Source organism: Saccoglossus kowalevskii, chromosome 2 (genome assembly GCF_978046115.1).
Source record: "Saccoglossus kowalevskii chromosome 2, keSacKowa6.1, whole genome shotgun sequence".
NCBI lineage: Eukaryota > Metazoa > Hemichordata > Enteropneusta > Harrimaniidae > Saccoglossus > Saccoglossus kowalevskii.
The window spans coordinates 3,712,494-3,728,519 of record NC_140642.1 but is presented as its reverse complement, the minus strand read 5'-3'; the positions used below and the strand labels follow the sequence as shown (position 1 = coordinate 3,728,519).

Here is a 16,026-nt window from a genome sequence, read left to right as displayed (position 1 = left end):
ATTAAAAATAAGTAAATTAAATTTTTTAAAAATCACAAAATCAAAATCAAAGTAAAATAATAAAATATAAAGACATTAATAACAAAAGTAATAAAAAATTAAATTAAAATAAGTTTATAGCCAAAATAATTAAAGCCTGTGCACTACACCAGATTTTAATCAGATTGGTAATTAATATGCATAGATTTGAGTGTAAAACTAATCAGGTCTGTGCATTGTCCTAGAGCATCTATGTACCAAGTTTCATTGAAATGGAATAATTAGTACTTGAAATATCAAAACCTGAAAATTAACTAATTATACAAATTAGGTGATTAATATTCACAAATATTTACCCAAAAATAAACAGGTCTCTGCAAAGTCCTATGTACCAAATTGAAATGTAAATCTGCGCATTAGCCCGAGCATCAAAAACCAACATGTGGTTCTTGAGATATTAGTGGAACGAACAGACACACACACATACAGACAGACAGACAGACTAACTGAAAACGGAAACTACGTACTCTGCTCCCGCCAAGAGGACAGTAGCATCTTTATTGAGATTCATATGATTCACAGGTGCAGTAAACCTGGTCACAATACCATCTGCAGATCCATCTGGGAATGTATGGGCTTGCACTGTGTTTGTATCACTACTCGTGTATAATCTACCATTCTGAAAACAAAGTGAACATTTACAAAGATTAGTCATGTTTATTATTTTTATAGTTTGTTTTGCTCACAGTGACACAGGGCAATTAACTGGCTGAAATTCTAAATATAAACTTGCTATTTAATAATAATAATAACTTATCTTTAAACACAAGACAGCTTTCCGCACCGAGAAAATACACTGTACACCTACAATAACTACAGACAGTCTTAACAGCAGCATCAAAATATTAATACAGCAAGTCTCACAAGTATTTGGGCATGCAATTTGCAAACTTGCTAGCGAATTGGCTAACTGCTCGGGTTTTGACTAAATTAGGCGAGGGTTCTCTGAACCCGCCTATTCACATACGCACCACAGACTGCGGTCAGTCAAAATGACCATTTTGAACTGTAGGCATTAATCAGCGATTCTGCCGGTGACAGAGATAAAATCTAGGTCAGGGGAAGCCCCAGGACCTCAAGATTCTCTTTCCCTTACGTCACGAACCACGTGACCGAGGCCATATGGCAGCGCCATAGACGGCTGTACAAATCACTCTGGTTCCTTTCTCTCCGCATCAAGGACTTAGACCAACGCTACGGAAAGAGTGGGGTGGTTGGGGGGTTGGGGACCACGAGTCTATGGGTGGGTATGAACTATGTGAATAGGCGGGTTCAGAAAACCCTCGCCTAAATTCACTATGTTCAATTACCCACCATAGACTCCGGTCAGTCAAAAAGACTATTTTGAACTGTAGGCAGAGTCAGACGCCGATAGGTGGTGGGTTTTCCCAGTCAGGGATGAAACACTACAAAAATCACTCAACACCCTAGTTAAGACCCAAAAAAGGTGGTGTCTTACATTGCCTGTGCTGTCCCCGGAGCAAGAATCCAAAATGCTGCTACGGTGACAGGGTTCGGTGTGCCAGAGAAAGCTAGACCCCAATCCAATTCTGGGGGGTAGTAAGCTTTCGAAGTAAGACCGAAACAGTTCTGCATGAAGGCATATGCCGCAAAGCAGGACCTGGGAGCTTCCAGGGGAGTGCTGATGGTAGAGAAATCTGTCCGCATAAAATGCCGAGACCGACTTATTGCCTATGCGCAGAGACCCTAGCGGTCGTTCGGGCTGGGTCAGCAAACCAAGACTGACCCGCTATACGACGGGACGCAACCTAGAGAAACCCTTTTCAATAGATTGGTGTCTCTTAGGTGGTAGTTGATAAAGACGTTCTGCGTTCTCCAGAAGCCTGCCCTCCACGTGTGCTTGAGGGGGGCGCCTGACGCTAGCACTAGCAAGTTAGCAATTGCACAGACCTCATGCAGTCGTACTTGGTGTCTTTGCAAGATCTGTGTCGAGGAAGTTAAAGGATTATAGACCTCTAATACAGTCGCAGTAAACCACCTGGTTATGGAAGTTGGGGAGGCCGGCCTATCCTGCCTGCCTGCCTGGGCCATAACACAAAGATATGTGCCTGGCACTCCGTTCCAAATCCTTAGTACGGTTAGGTGGCAACTCCGTGCTCAAACTGGGTAGAGAAGCAATTCCTCCTGACCCTCCGGGCAGACAAAATTTGACAGCCGGGGGATGACGATCAGGTAAGGATCATGTCCAGGGATTCGGTTCTAGGTGAGAAACCCGCTTCGTGTCTTTAGCACAACTTGATTGTCCATAACGGCGGTACAATGCCCCCAGCTCTGGCCAACGCCTACCTGAGGCGAGGGCCAGTAGGAAGACTATTTTCCACGTCAAAAATTTGAGTGGTGCTGATCGGAGAGGCTCAAAGGGCAGTCTGCTTAGAGCAGACAACAAAGCCGACAAGTCCCAGTTGGGCGGCTCTCTTGTATGGGGTCTTGGCGTCTGGAAAGCAGTAAATAGTCTCCTAATAATAGGACAATCGGCTAGTCTTGTTCCAGTACGTTTTGAATGGTGGGGGACAAGGTTGACGATCGCTGCGTAGGACAAACCCACTTCGTCAAACAGGTGGACGAAGGAGCCTGCAACCTGGCCAATAGAGGGATGGTATGGATCAATCTCCCTTCTACTACACCAATCAGTGTATGCTCGCAGCCTAGAAATGTAGGCCGCGTTGGTGGAATCCCTGTTCGCCATGGCTAGGACGTTGGCAGCCTGCTCAGATAAGGTTTTCGTATGTGCGGGTTTACTGAGAGCCTATATGCGTGTAAGTGATACCTGCTGGGCTCGTTGGTAGTGCGCCGTCTGGTTGGGACGGCAGGTCCGGTAAGTCCGGAATCACTGCTGGTGTTTCGACTAGCATTTCCAACAGAAGTGGAAACTAGGCCTTGCTTGGCCAATTGGGTGCGACCAATGATAATATGCAGGTGTGCACCTGTCGAAGTTTTCTCTGGTGCCCGGTGAACTAGCGGGAAGGGAGGAAAGGCATACACATCTAAGTGGATCCAGGGGGTTAGCAAAGCGACCCTGGCCCAGGTTCCTGGAGTCAGCAGGAGTGTTACGAACGTCGAGAGCTTGGCGTTCCGGGATGCGGCAAACCAAAACAGCCGAAACAGCCTGGAGGCTACCCACTGGGGTATCAGTCACTCAGTGTTCAGGAGACGGAGCCATCCTGAAAGGGCATTGCCAGACTGTTCCTTACCCCTGGAAGGTGGTGTGTGGTTAGCTCCACATTGTATTCCAGGCACCAAAGGAGGATTTGCTCCGCTAGGACTGACAATGATGGGGAATGCGTCCCCCTTCCTTCTTGAAGGAGACCACCGCTGCGTTGCCTGTGCGGAGCAGGACTTTGTGGTCTCGAACTACGGGTAGAAAGCGTGGTAGTGCTAAGTACATTGCTCTCAGTTCGAGCCGATTGATATGGTAGTCCCGAAACTAATGCAGGGGCCATATCCTTGGGCTTGTTGGTCTAATAGGGCTTCCTTCACTTGGTCAGAGATCAAAACCCGCCTATCTAGTTCCCATAGGAGAGCTCGGCATTATAACAAGCGCAGTGTTCTCCCCACATAGAACAAAGCATGGCGGCACCGCCATGCTTGGCGACCCGGCCGCCACGCTTGGGCTCGGACCGCCATGCTTACAACTTCACCGCCATGCTAATAGGATGCATCGTTTACATCCATTTGACCCACTCGCAACGTAGCACTGCATAAATTAACACCGTCAACACCACGGCGGTTTGAACTTGCCGGGACAAATTAAACAGTCCCATTGTTAAACACGTGTGAAGTACAGACGCTGTCAATGGGGAACAAATTGTCACTCAAGTTGCAAACACCAAGATGCTATATGACAAAACATGTAAAGGAAAAAAAGGTGATGCCGCCCGGCTAAAACGTACAATCACCGCTAGCACAGCACAGAAACGGAAGCGTGTAGAAACACAGAAACGGCGTGAAGCTGGTTTTGATGAGTCGTGGAAAAAGACATTTCCCTGGTTAAGGTCAATTGTTCAGGTAATATTTCGTAATTTTAGAAATAAAATGCCAGTGTGTGTATGTTTTGCCGATCGTAAGAACACCGAACATGGTAGGCCTACACCGATTTCAATCAACATCTTAGACACGAGGCTGGTATAGACACGACATGAAAAAAAAACATCACTCGTTACTGTCAACTTTTTTTAGATTATTTATGGATATCTTCATAGATTAATGGGTACGCGTATGTTATAATTTGTCCAAGCAAAAAAAAAATCAAATTTTGTAATCTTCCGGTCACATGTTGACCTGTGTAGGTATTTCCAAGATGGCGGCCTGTCAACGTCTTGCGAACGACAGCTGCTATCATCACGCGCTATGATCGATGGAATCACGATTTGTATACATAATTCTATTGTTACGTTTTAATTTTAATTGAATAGTGACCTCATGTTTTTTTTCCCTCGAAATTCTCGAGTCTCCTTGTCGTTGACCTGACAAAACCAACATGTAAACAACATGTTTTGCAGACGAAATGCTATCCATACGGCACTGGGTTCCCGATCGTGGCACAATTCAATCGTTATGTTTACATTTGCAAAGAGTGGATCTTCTTTATGGAACAAAGTCCCGTGCAAGTCTATGACGATCGAGTTTAACTACAGTAAGGCAGCCAATGTTTGGAGCACAACAAAGTCAGAAGGATTAGTTTAGACTAAGTTTTATGGAACAGTTCACATTAAATGACGATCTTGTCAAATTATGGTATATTATGTAAAGTATTATGTAATTTAAATAAAGTCTCTCATACATTTTAATACTGTCTTGTATGTTTGTTTTTGTGAGAGTGAATCCTGAAAAATATGCAAATTAGTATGCAAATTAGCATGCAAATTAGACCGCCATCCTTGCCTCTGAGCCTGGGGAGAACACTGCAAGCGTTATACCGGGCGGCTGCGTAGTGCAGCCTGGGGAACGACCATTTGAACTGAGGTCATCATTCCGATGATCGGCATTAGTTCTTGGAGGGACACTGAGGGAATGCTGACTAGGCATTCGGATAGACTAGGTGGCACCCAAAATTCAAATACTTGGCCCAGCTGGGCAATTCGAAGGATATGGCAACTCGCCGGGTGCATCAGTATGTGCAGGTAGGCCACGCTCAAGTCTAGTGGGGCTAGCCAGTCGAAACAGTGGATGGAGAGAAGAACCCTGAATGGTGTCTCCATGTGGAACAAATCGAGGAGCACGTACTGATTCAGTCTGCCTAGGTCCAGAACTGGACGTCCGCCACTTGTAGATTTGGGTAGAAGCCTGGACTTAGTTTCAGCTGATGTACCCTGTGTATGACGCCTTCTCCCAGCAAACTGCTACTTCCTGTCTGATTGAGTCCCCTAGCAGTGCCCACTGACAGGGGGAAATGGAGATTTCAGCGGTATCCCGTAACAGGATGTCACCACCTGGAAAAGTCCAGGGATCGGTCACCCGCTGTCTCCAAACCGGACTACACCGGCGCAATCTGTGTACGACAGGAATATGTGGCCATGGGTTCGGCAGTTGCGAGGGGGGGGGGTGCTCCTTTCCCCCATGAGGTGAGTTCCCCAAGGCATGAAGTAGACACTAAGTTGTGACCTGGCCACTCCCCGAACACATGCCTGTCCCTCCGGTTGCAGAGGTGAGCTTTCCCCGCTGCTGGGTAGACGTCCGCCCAGGGAGGGTGAGGAGCCACCACCTGGCTCTTTCCTCCCTGGGGGTGAGCCACTACTCTTCCCTCCCATGGAAGGGTAAGATAGCTTGCCTCCTGGCTGACTCTGGCTAGCGGACGATGCCCTAGGACGATGTGTTTTCTGTGCTTGGGGTGCCCTCCGCTTGCCCTTGGCAGGGCCAACTGGCTAGCGGATTCGATCTGAACCCTCTGGTTCATTGCACTCCAAAGCTCCGAGACTGTACCCACCATTCCCTGAACAAAGAGTGTGGAGGATGTCCAGTCTGCGTCACTGAGATGGGGACGTACCCCGACTCAGCTTGTCGGACGAAAAACATGTGCGTCTAAGGCCGCGTCTCGTAGCACAGTAGTGGCCCCGGCCAAGTGAGCCAGGTGACACGTAGATGTGCGGTGGCTCACCAGTAAAAAAGTCGCCTGGTCTAGGAGGCTGGTGCGTTCTGCCTCCGAGGTTTCCAGAGTCTTGGGCGCGCACAATAATGCGCTCAAGCAACTCGGTCCTCAGGGCTGGATGGGTCGTCTTCGATTGCCAAAAACGCCACGGAACGTGGCTGTCCCCCTTTGTCCGGTTTGCCAAATTCGTGGTACCGTGGTCTGGGGAAGGAATCTTGGGATCCGGTTGGGGGCGTTTTGGTCTCATCCCACGCTATGGGGTCTGATCCTCAAACCACACCGACCGTGTAGCGTTTGGTCCAGCGGGAAGTGTTGCCTAATGTTATCCCCACCCGGGGGCCTTAAGCATTACATCCTCCGTGGCTGACCAACACCGCCCATCAACACCAATTGCGTGCTCTGCGCCCCACTCCGCACTCAAACAGACAGAGAGAGACGTGCCGACAGGGTTGCTTTGGATCCCGACGCCCATGATTCCATAAGCGTTGAAGCAACCTTAGGTGGTCGCCTTAGGATCAAGGGTGAGGGTATTTACATCGTATCACTGGGATCGATGATACTCCGCATCACCCCAAAATGCGTGGCTCACCGAGTCATACGGATGGAAGACTCTGAGGGACCGCCCGGAGTACCGGCTGTATCCGACACAAGTGAACTGAGTTTCCTTTAACTTTAAATATGTGAGAGGGAGCGTGTTCAACTGTGCGTCTCATGACAGGGTCAGTTCCCTCTGGGGACGCCCGTGGGTCGGTAAGAAACCCATAGCGGAGACCGGCCACAAGAATAAATTCGTTACCGTTGACGAACCCTAGCTGGCTGAAAGTAGGGGGGGTCAACGTCTGCCCTGCCCTGAAAGCCCTGCCCTGAGATCGGAGGCTTGGCTGCCAGCACCCTGTTGGCATTCAGTGCCCAAGGCTCCAGAGGAGGAGAGCCGCGGCTGGGGATTCCCTGGAAGAGACGTGTTTGAATGCAAACATGCTTTCGTGTTTCTTCCTGCTTGCCCACCGAGAGGCCGCAGTGGAGACAGCTCGTTTCGACTGCGTCTGATCTACCCGGCCTGCCAGGGACACAATTGCCCCGACAGTCCCACGACCAAAGCCCTCAACTCTGAGGCAAACCCGGCGCCGTGCGAGGAAGGGTCCACAAAGGGACCCGCAACGGGACCCACGGGAGGAAAGCCTCCAGGGGCACAGCCTCGCTGCAGCCGGTAAAATCGGGTAAACCACCGCCTGAAAAAACAGACTGTGAAGATGCCCTCTGATCAGCGGGGGGAAGCCGAGAAAATATCAGTACCTCCATCAACGGGCCTCCTACTCGACGTCCCGGTACAACCGGTAGCCGAGTGTGAGGACTTTCCACTCATGCCAAACACGCAACTCACTTTAACCGATTTGTTTACTGGACGCGCGACCTTGCTGTGGCGCGGTCAGTCTCAGCGATTTTGATGGGTCTGAAAGAAAATCTCAGGCCTTAGAACTCCAGTGAAAAACACACACCTTCACGCAAAAACCCCGAACCCCGGTAAAATGACAAGGAAAACTTATCCTACCAGCTACAATGTCGGATGCCATGCAGCGGCAACAACCCGAGCTAGAAACCCGGACAGGAAAAAAAGCAGACGATCCAGCAGAGCCGCTAAAACTTCATCCCTGGTGATGCGGAGAAAAAGAAAGAGTGATTGTACAGTCGTCTATGGCGCTGCCATATGGCCTCGGTCACGTGGTTAGTGACACAAGGGAAAGAGAATTTTGGGGTCATGGGGCTTCCCCTGACCTAGATTCTATGCCTACAGTTCAAAATAGTCATTTTGACTGACCGGAGTCTATGGTAGGTAATTGAACGTAGTGAATCGGTTGGCTTTCCAATCTCGCTGGCGCCGGCTTGTGATCGCGTCCACTCTTGGCGAGTCTATATTGCATTAGGGGACATAAAATGTTTTTACGCAGCCTGGTACATGTCTGGATTCTCCTGAATGATTTGAACCCGAAACTGGCCACAATCAGCTGGCATACAAGTGATGATATGATAAATACGATTAATCCACCAATATTTATTATATGAGAGTAACCATCTTGAACACTGCTTGAAACTGAATAGACAAGTCGAGAAACAGTTTCCTACAAATCAGGGAGAAAATAAACTTTCACACTCAAACGACCCGTTGGGGTAACATTAAGCCAACCGCTGGAAAAAGCTACCTCATTCGTCGTTTTTGTGGGGACACGAAGGGCATAGAACACTTTCCCTGGTATATTTGAAAGCGAAATCTCCATCCAACTGTGAGACAGTCACTGACTAGATCCTAAAGTATGAGGATCGTCCCCTACTGTTACATAGATTCGCCTTAAGTGGGTGTGACCGCAAGACGGCGCCAGCAAGATTCGAAAGCCAACAGTTAAGTCAAAACCAAAGCAGTTAGCCAATTCGCTAGCGAGTTTGCAAATTGGCTGCCCCAATACTTCTGAGACTTGCTGTAACCAAAGCATTCTTTGGTAATCAAAGTCAATTTTAGTCATCTTTTACAAAATAAACCTGTATAAATGTCTGCATATTATTTTATCTCCAAAAAATCCAGACCTGTTGCTGATTTGAAAGAATTAAGTATAAAATAAAATACCTTTACTGCAAGTGCATTGACTTTTTCAGCAATGCTAATAGTTTGTGGATCATCATCTTCAATACCTTGCCAAATCCTGACATCACCATCAGTACCACAAGTTAATATATACTGACCAGTCTCATTGTAAGACACATCAGTGTGACCTTCACTGTGACCATATCGCATAGGTTTTTTCTCCATACTGGATATTCTGAAATCATATAAATATGGATGTGTTTGCTCTATTACATGTACCAGGTAGTAGTGCATTTATTTAAGTGATCTAGCATACAGTAAATGTAATTTTTGGTTCATGCACACTTCTATTTAATTACAGATGTATTACTAATATACCATCTATGGTATTGCAATAATTAATAACAAATCAAATAAGAGATCTCTTGATAGCAGAGCATTGAAACGATCAATTTATTGTTCCCTGCATATTCTGATTTTTACAACCGAAAAAGACCATATATTTTGATACTTCATATAAATTTAGAAGCTCAACACAATTCTTTAGACAGAAGGTCTTTCTATAGTAGGATATTGACATTATTATTCGTGAATATCGCACTTCAATTTGAGGTACTCTGTCAAGGAACTTGGAACACTTCTAACAACCTTGACCAGTTGGCCCCTTTTGTTCCTCATGTGTTTTAGAAAAATTTACGTTTTTTCATTTATTGGATAGCTTAAACCTAGTTGTAGTTGGTGGATCAGTTTATTGTGCTTGTTTTATTATATTATATACAGTATGCATATCATATTTAGGCATCACTTTTTCCATTCAAATTAAAGATTGCCCCTCGCGATTCATTGCCATACAAATTTTCATGTCATTATTTTTGTTTTCAAGCATATATTTGGAATGTAGTTTACAATGCTGGTGACATCATGTCTCTAAGAATAACATGCTACTATATTAATTCTTTATCACTGCCAGGAATTGAGTAGAGAGACTTTTTTTGTCTCGATGAGAATTGTGCAGGACCCACATATTTTAATGACTGGATGTTGTTTGCTCATATTTTATTGACAGCCAACTGATTCGTCAGGGTGCAACTCAACAGATGAAAAAATAGGATTAGCGATTGCTGCAGTATAAGATAAAACAAATTTGCACAGATAGACAAAAAATATCTGGTGTCACATTGATGAAAATAAAAATTGCTATCAATTTCCATCAGCCTCTCAAAATTTTCCAATGGGTATCAAGTGTGTTTGTAGCAAACATTTCACAATATGCAATGCGATATGTAACATGTATAGACAACTTACGAGTAATGGTGATTCAGAACCATCATCATAATTATCATTTAAATAATATTAAAAAAATAACAATTGAATAACAACTGAACAATGGTAATACTAGTAACCTCATTTAACAACAACACTGTTACTGTGATGACGTGCAGTGCAGTCTATCTAATCCCCTCTCCCTCCCAATATTCAATATTGTTTATATTTTGAACAATGCGAGATTTTACTTCACTTGAAGTTGTAATTGAGAATACGATTTTCCTTCTCGCTCTCCAAGTAAATATATGAAACGTGTCTAGTTAATACCTTCTTGGTGTCCACGGCACACAGCAATGCAATAAATGGGATTGTTGTGTTCACTAACTGGCAAAACAGGACAGCTGGATTCGAAATAGGAAGTAATATTTGAAGACTCGCGCCAAAAAAAGAACACGTGACAATGTCCAGATAATTTTAGACATATTTTTGCTGAATTTGGTGCACTCAGCTTGTTATTTTTGGAGTATGCATTCGGAATAGTGTATATTAATCGCAGCACTCAAAATCGTCTTTATTTCGAGGCAAAAAATGCCAAAAAAAACACTAAATGTTGATCTCGTGATCTGCAAGAAATCGCGATATTACGAGACTTGGGATTTCCCGTGACGTCACTGTGCGCCATGTTTCTTTTCCTGTCAAAGACATAGTGGTATTTGAGTCATTCGTGTTGGAGTGTTGAGTCGGCGGACGTTTTCACCAAATATGGGATGTTACTGACGAGGATTATATTATGTAACCCGTTCGCTCACTACGTTACGCTGAAGCTTAAACGTTTTTGTGACTCGTCGTATAATTTCTGTGTGTCAAAGTGACGAATATCTCCTTGTATTTGTCTTGCTCGGTGTTATTGCTATCGTCAGCCGTATGTGTATAGTAAATAGAACAGGGAGTGCCAGGGAGGGCAACTGACGTAAGCCTCTAAGCGTAAACTAACCCCTATTTCCGGACTGTGCACCTCGCCGTCGACACTGTCCTAATCTCGCTTCATAAACTGTTCGGCGTTCGAAATGGCCGAACGGAAAAAACACATATCGTCTTTAGAAGAGGACCCAGATGAAATCACTGTACTTGAAAGTGAGGACATCGACTGTGAGTCAGAAACAGAAAATTGTACATCGGATATTCGCGTGGAAAAGAAATCACAGTCTCTACGCAAGAAGCTTGGACTAAAATTGAACCTATCTTCGTCAAGTCCGAAAAAAGAAAAAAGGGATAAGAATCGACACGAGGAGTCTACGAAATACAATAAGAACGGCACAATAAAACCCCAAAAGCGATCGAGATTTTGGATTTTCAGATCGAAATCAAAGGACGACGCTGGCAGTCGTCGTCCTTGTCGTCATACAAATTGTTCTTCTCCGTGCTGTTCGCGGTCACGGTCATTTCGGGAGCGTCTGAGGCGAAGGACATCTAGAGAAAACTCGCTCGACCACGGAGACTACGGCCACCTCACTTGTCCTACTTGTAGGCTGAACCATCAACATCACCACAATCTAGACAACCACACAAGTGGGACTAGTGAGGTTTTCACAGCAAAGAAAAAACGCATGATTCATGCTATTGATTTAGAAAATTTTAACCCAGATGACTACCCTACAACAGACATTGATGAAAAAATGCGACGAGTGAGAGCTAAAGAAATGGAGGAAGGTGTGCCAGTTGACCTTCCCAGCAGGCCCACCCTTGACACTCCTGTACCACCACCCGCGAGAAAATCAACCCCTGATGCTATGAATGCACAGCTTGACCAGTTGGAATGTTCCTTTTCTAATGGATGTGTCATACGAGAAAGTGTACAAAAAGTAGATTGCCAAGAACCAATAGAGAGTGGGAGCGTTATTTCAGATTCCAGTGTACATATGGTTGGACAGTATGGATGTTTGACACCCAATGGATCATATGCCCCACGGACAGTTCACACACAGATAGACTATATACACTGTCTGGTTCCTGACTTACAAACTATTTCAAGCAGTAGTTTCTATTGGGGGCGAATGGACAGATATGAGGCAGAGAGACAGTTAGAAGGCAAACCAGAAGGAACTTTTTTGCTGAGAGATAGTGCCCAAGAAGAATTCCTGTTTTCGGTTAGCTTCCGTCGATATGGTAGATCTCTGCATGCAAGGATTGAACAATGGAATCATAAATTTAGCTTTGATGCCCACGACCCAGGCGTGTTCTCAGCTATCACTGTATGTGGACTTTTAGAGCACTATAAAGACCCTAATTTTTGCATGTTCTTTGAACCAATGTTAACCATTCCACTACCAAGACGAAACCCTCTTATGCTACAGCATTTATGCAGGGCAGTTATATACACATATATGAGATATGATGATATAAAACTGCTCTGTTTACCATCATCATTGCGAGAATATCTGAGGGAATATCATTATAAACAGAAAGTGAGAGTGCGTAGATTTGAGATCGATGGACCTACAGAGAAAGAAATCTACTAGATATTTATATGAATTTATTAGAAAATATGAATACAGTACTTTTCATTCCACATGACCAAACTGGTGTCGTACAAATGATTGCATCAACTCTATATTTAGCATGTATGCCTTTGATACTATTGTTGGTATTTCAATGAGTAAACAGGCTCTGGAATTCAAGCTGCTTGTCAATTAAGGACACAGCAACTACCCTCCTCCCCTTCAGCTTCAAAACAATTTGATACTGTAATGTTACCATGTTGAGTCGTATATTTTGACCCCACCCACATACCATTATACACTTATAAAATGAAAGGCGGTTGTATAGGTGTATGTGCTGGTATTTATTTTTTAATTCTGTGTGGGCGAGGATGTTGTAAAAAAAAAATTCTTGTTTTTGCCTGTTTCCTTTTTTCACCACAAAGATCTTATTCAGCTTTTACGACAAGAATGAAATGCCATGTATTGCTTCACTTAGTGGTTTTATTTAAATTATCTCTTAATTTGAATGCCAAACAATATGATTTATTGTTTCAAAGATTCATTAATTATTTATATTTTTTTTTAATTTAATTTGTTTTCATTGCTGATGATATCAGTTCAATAACTGATGTTTGATAATTTCTAAATTTATTTTAAACTTTGTTCTATATTTTCAATTTTGTTCTCCATTTTTTTTACATTTTATTTAGACAATCACTTTTTCAATGTAGGAATGATATTGACAAAGGTCAATCAATACACATTGTTTGTCACAGCAAGATTATATTAATTAATTTATTTAATTGTTTGAAATACCCTGGTCGCAACTATGAATGAAGTTGGAAATATCAATGGTATTATCACTGTGAGCTTAACTGCAGGAACTCTACACATGTCCGTCCAGCTGTGGCCATCTTGGCTCACTAAATTAGTGAAATTCCATTTTCCTGAAAGACACTCATGTTTTGTTTTTTTCTACTTCTTATAAGTCTGGATATAATTATATCCTATAATTACAAATTAGCTGAGTTTAAGCTGTAATTCAATTTTAACTGGACCTGATAGTATTGCGTTAATGGTTTCCAGATCTTCCAACACATATGCAAGTTAGCTAATCATATTTTCACAGCTCATCCATAGGCCTCCAGTTAAAAATTCAAATCACATTTTGGCTTAACAGTAATAACCAAGGTTTACAAACAATGTCAGCAATTTATTGAACTGGTATTGACACTTCAGTCATATGGTAATGCCTACCACCATGTCTTGAAAGGTCATGTCAGGAGGCAATTGCTTAAGGTTGTGAAAATCTGATGTTTTGGCAGTATCAATGTGCTAATTTAATCAACATTAATTTGTTAATTAAAGTATAATCTTTCATTAGTATTGCCTGAGCTTTCAACATTTGCTGTTTTGAAATTTTCAATAGCCAATGTAAATTATTTTGTTATTCAAAGTGTGCTTTTCTGGGGGGCAAAACAAAACTGTAAATTTTTCACCAACCATGCAAAGCAAGTGAAACTTAAGCCACGGCACCCAGTTCATTTATTATAATTTATTTATTATATTCAGTGAAGACAAATCATGATTGTAATATTTATTGTAATATGCTTATCGCTTTCTTGTTTTTATACTCTGTATCATGGCAATTCACTTTTCCCCTGGAGCTCATAGCTCCGAGTGGTTAATTATCGATATCCAATTATTGCTCTGGGAGTTGGAGTAACTTGCATGAAACTACCAATATCATAAGACTGAAAATGTCTGTCAGGTGATTCCTTGAAAAAGTGTTGTTGCTACTGCCACTATAAAAACTTACCCCTCACTTTGGTGCACTTGTCTTCATCACTAAGACTGTGTAGCCTATGCTTATGATACTGGTAGTGTTCCATGTTCAAATTAAATGTCACACCATACATGTTGTCTATAATGATGAAATCATTCTTTTTGTACAATTCCTAAAATAATGCTGCATGTTTTCACAATCATCTGTTTTATTTATAGAGTTTGAATAGAGATCATGTTCAACACAATCTCCTATATAGTTCTAAAAATATATTGTTTAAACATGATTATTAAAGAAATAGTATTTCTAAGATAATTGTTTATAGCATCTTTCTTTTTTAAAACAAACACTGCAATATGCTTTTAGCGATTACAATACATTTATCGTTTTTCTGATGTGATCCATAATCATGAGAGAAAGTATTGTGTGCAGGCTTTTCCCTATGGGTCAATGTGTGCTTTTATATTTCCAAGGTAATGTATTTAAATGTCATGAACACTTGGAAATTGTTATGAACTTCTAAGCAAAACTTGAAGATTGATAAGTTGCCCTTGCTAATCCCCAAACATTTGTGAACCAATTATAATCTTGAAAGTGATTGTGGGTTTGCAATATTTGGTTCGGCTGTGGTTTAGTAATGTTTTTAGGTCGATGGAGATATTTTTTAACACAGAGTAAAAAGTAAATTTAACTTCATTTCAATTAATAGTTGGATTGTGGGTTTCACAATGTTTGGGTTGATTGCGAGTTTGTTAATATTTAGGTGGTTTTTCAATGTTTGGGTGGTCATGGGTTTGGACGGATTGTTTATTAATATTTGGTGGATTGTGGGTTTTGGCAAAGACAATAATCTTTCTAATGTCTTTGGTTTTGGTGGATTGTGAGTTTAGGTGAATTGTGGGTTTGTAATGTTTGGTCCAATCATAGACCTATGGTCCAATCATTGGTTTTACAATGTTGGATTGTGGGTTTGGTCATTTCTGGTAATATTGGTGGTTTTGGGTAGATTGTGGGTTTTGCAAAATGTAGGTAATTTTGGGCTGCCATTGTTTGGGTGGATTATGATTTTGGTAGTGTTTGGGGGGTTGTGGGTTGATTAATATTTGGGAGAATTGTGGATTTTGTTATGTTTGATGGATCATGGCTTTAGGTGGATTATAGGTTGGCAATGTATTGTGTGGATCATGGGTTAAGTAATATTGTATTGGATGTTATTTCAGAACAATTATGTTGTCACAGCTGTTCCATGAGTACACCAGAAAAACGAGCTTTAATGCTGACATTGGAACCATCTGCCACATGGCCTACTACTACATGTAATAAATATTGCATTGTACTGTGGCTCTGTTGAGAGCCCCCCCCCCCCTCCTCTCTTAGAATTACATATAAAGTCAACTGTTGCATCAATAATTTGATAATTGTTACAACTGCAAATCTACCCACAAAACGGTATCACACAAACTAAATTAATTCTGTTAAACTGAATTACCAGACTTTCCACATAAATTCCACAATGAAGCGGTTTTATATTATTCCTTGCATACGGTATCCTGGGTCCGTGTAATTGAAGATGGTTTCACGCTGTGTTCTCCAGTTGCTCATCATATGTTCAAAATGAAAAATGTACAAATTTATTTTGAACTGCACCGATTGCCTCGCTCAGCAGGTGTTTAAAGGAGGCAGAATGGATGGGGAAAAACACTTCAAAATGGAGTAACGGTCGGTTCCATAAAGGCATGAATGTTGTTTTTAATGAAAATTCATTTACCCAGAA

At 42.7% G+C, this 16,026-nt stretch overlaps 2 protein-coding genes across 2 annotated transcripts in view; one reads left to right on the top strand and one right to left on the bottom strand.

Moving 5' to 3' along the window:
• LOC100376976 (WD repeat and HMG-box DNA-binding protein 1-like) overlaps positions 1-10,413 on the bottom strand; it is a 33,387-nt gene extending 22,974 nt beyond the window's left edge. The window contains exons 1-3 of the mRNA XM_006818495.3: positions 10,314-10,413; positions 8,763-8,955; positions 507-658 (exon numbers count right to left, since the gene is read on the bottom strand). Coding sequence (XP_006818558.1) covers positions 507-658; positions 8,763-8,945 — 335 coding nt within the window. The 5' untranslated portion in view covers positions 8,946-8,955; positions 10,314-10,413. The remainder of the gene's footprint in view (positions 1-506; positions 659-8,762; positions 8,956-10,313) is intronic.
• Positions 10,414-10,640: 227 nt separating this feature from the next.
• On the top strand, positions 10,641-15,449 carry LOC100376826 (suppressor of cytokine signaling 5-like). The gene has a single exon (XM_006818494.3). The coding sequence runs from the start codon at positions 11,054-11,056 to the stop codon at positions 12,503-12,505; it is 1,452 nt and encodes a 483-aa protein (XP_006818557.1). The 5' UTR covers positions 10,641-11,053; the 3' UTR covers positions 12,506-15,449.
• Positions 15,450-16,026: the final 577 nt, after the last annotated feature.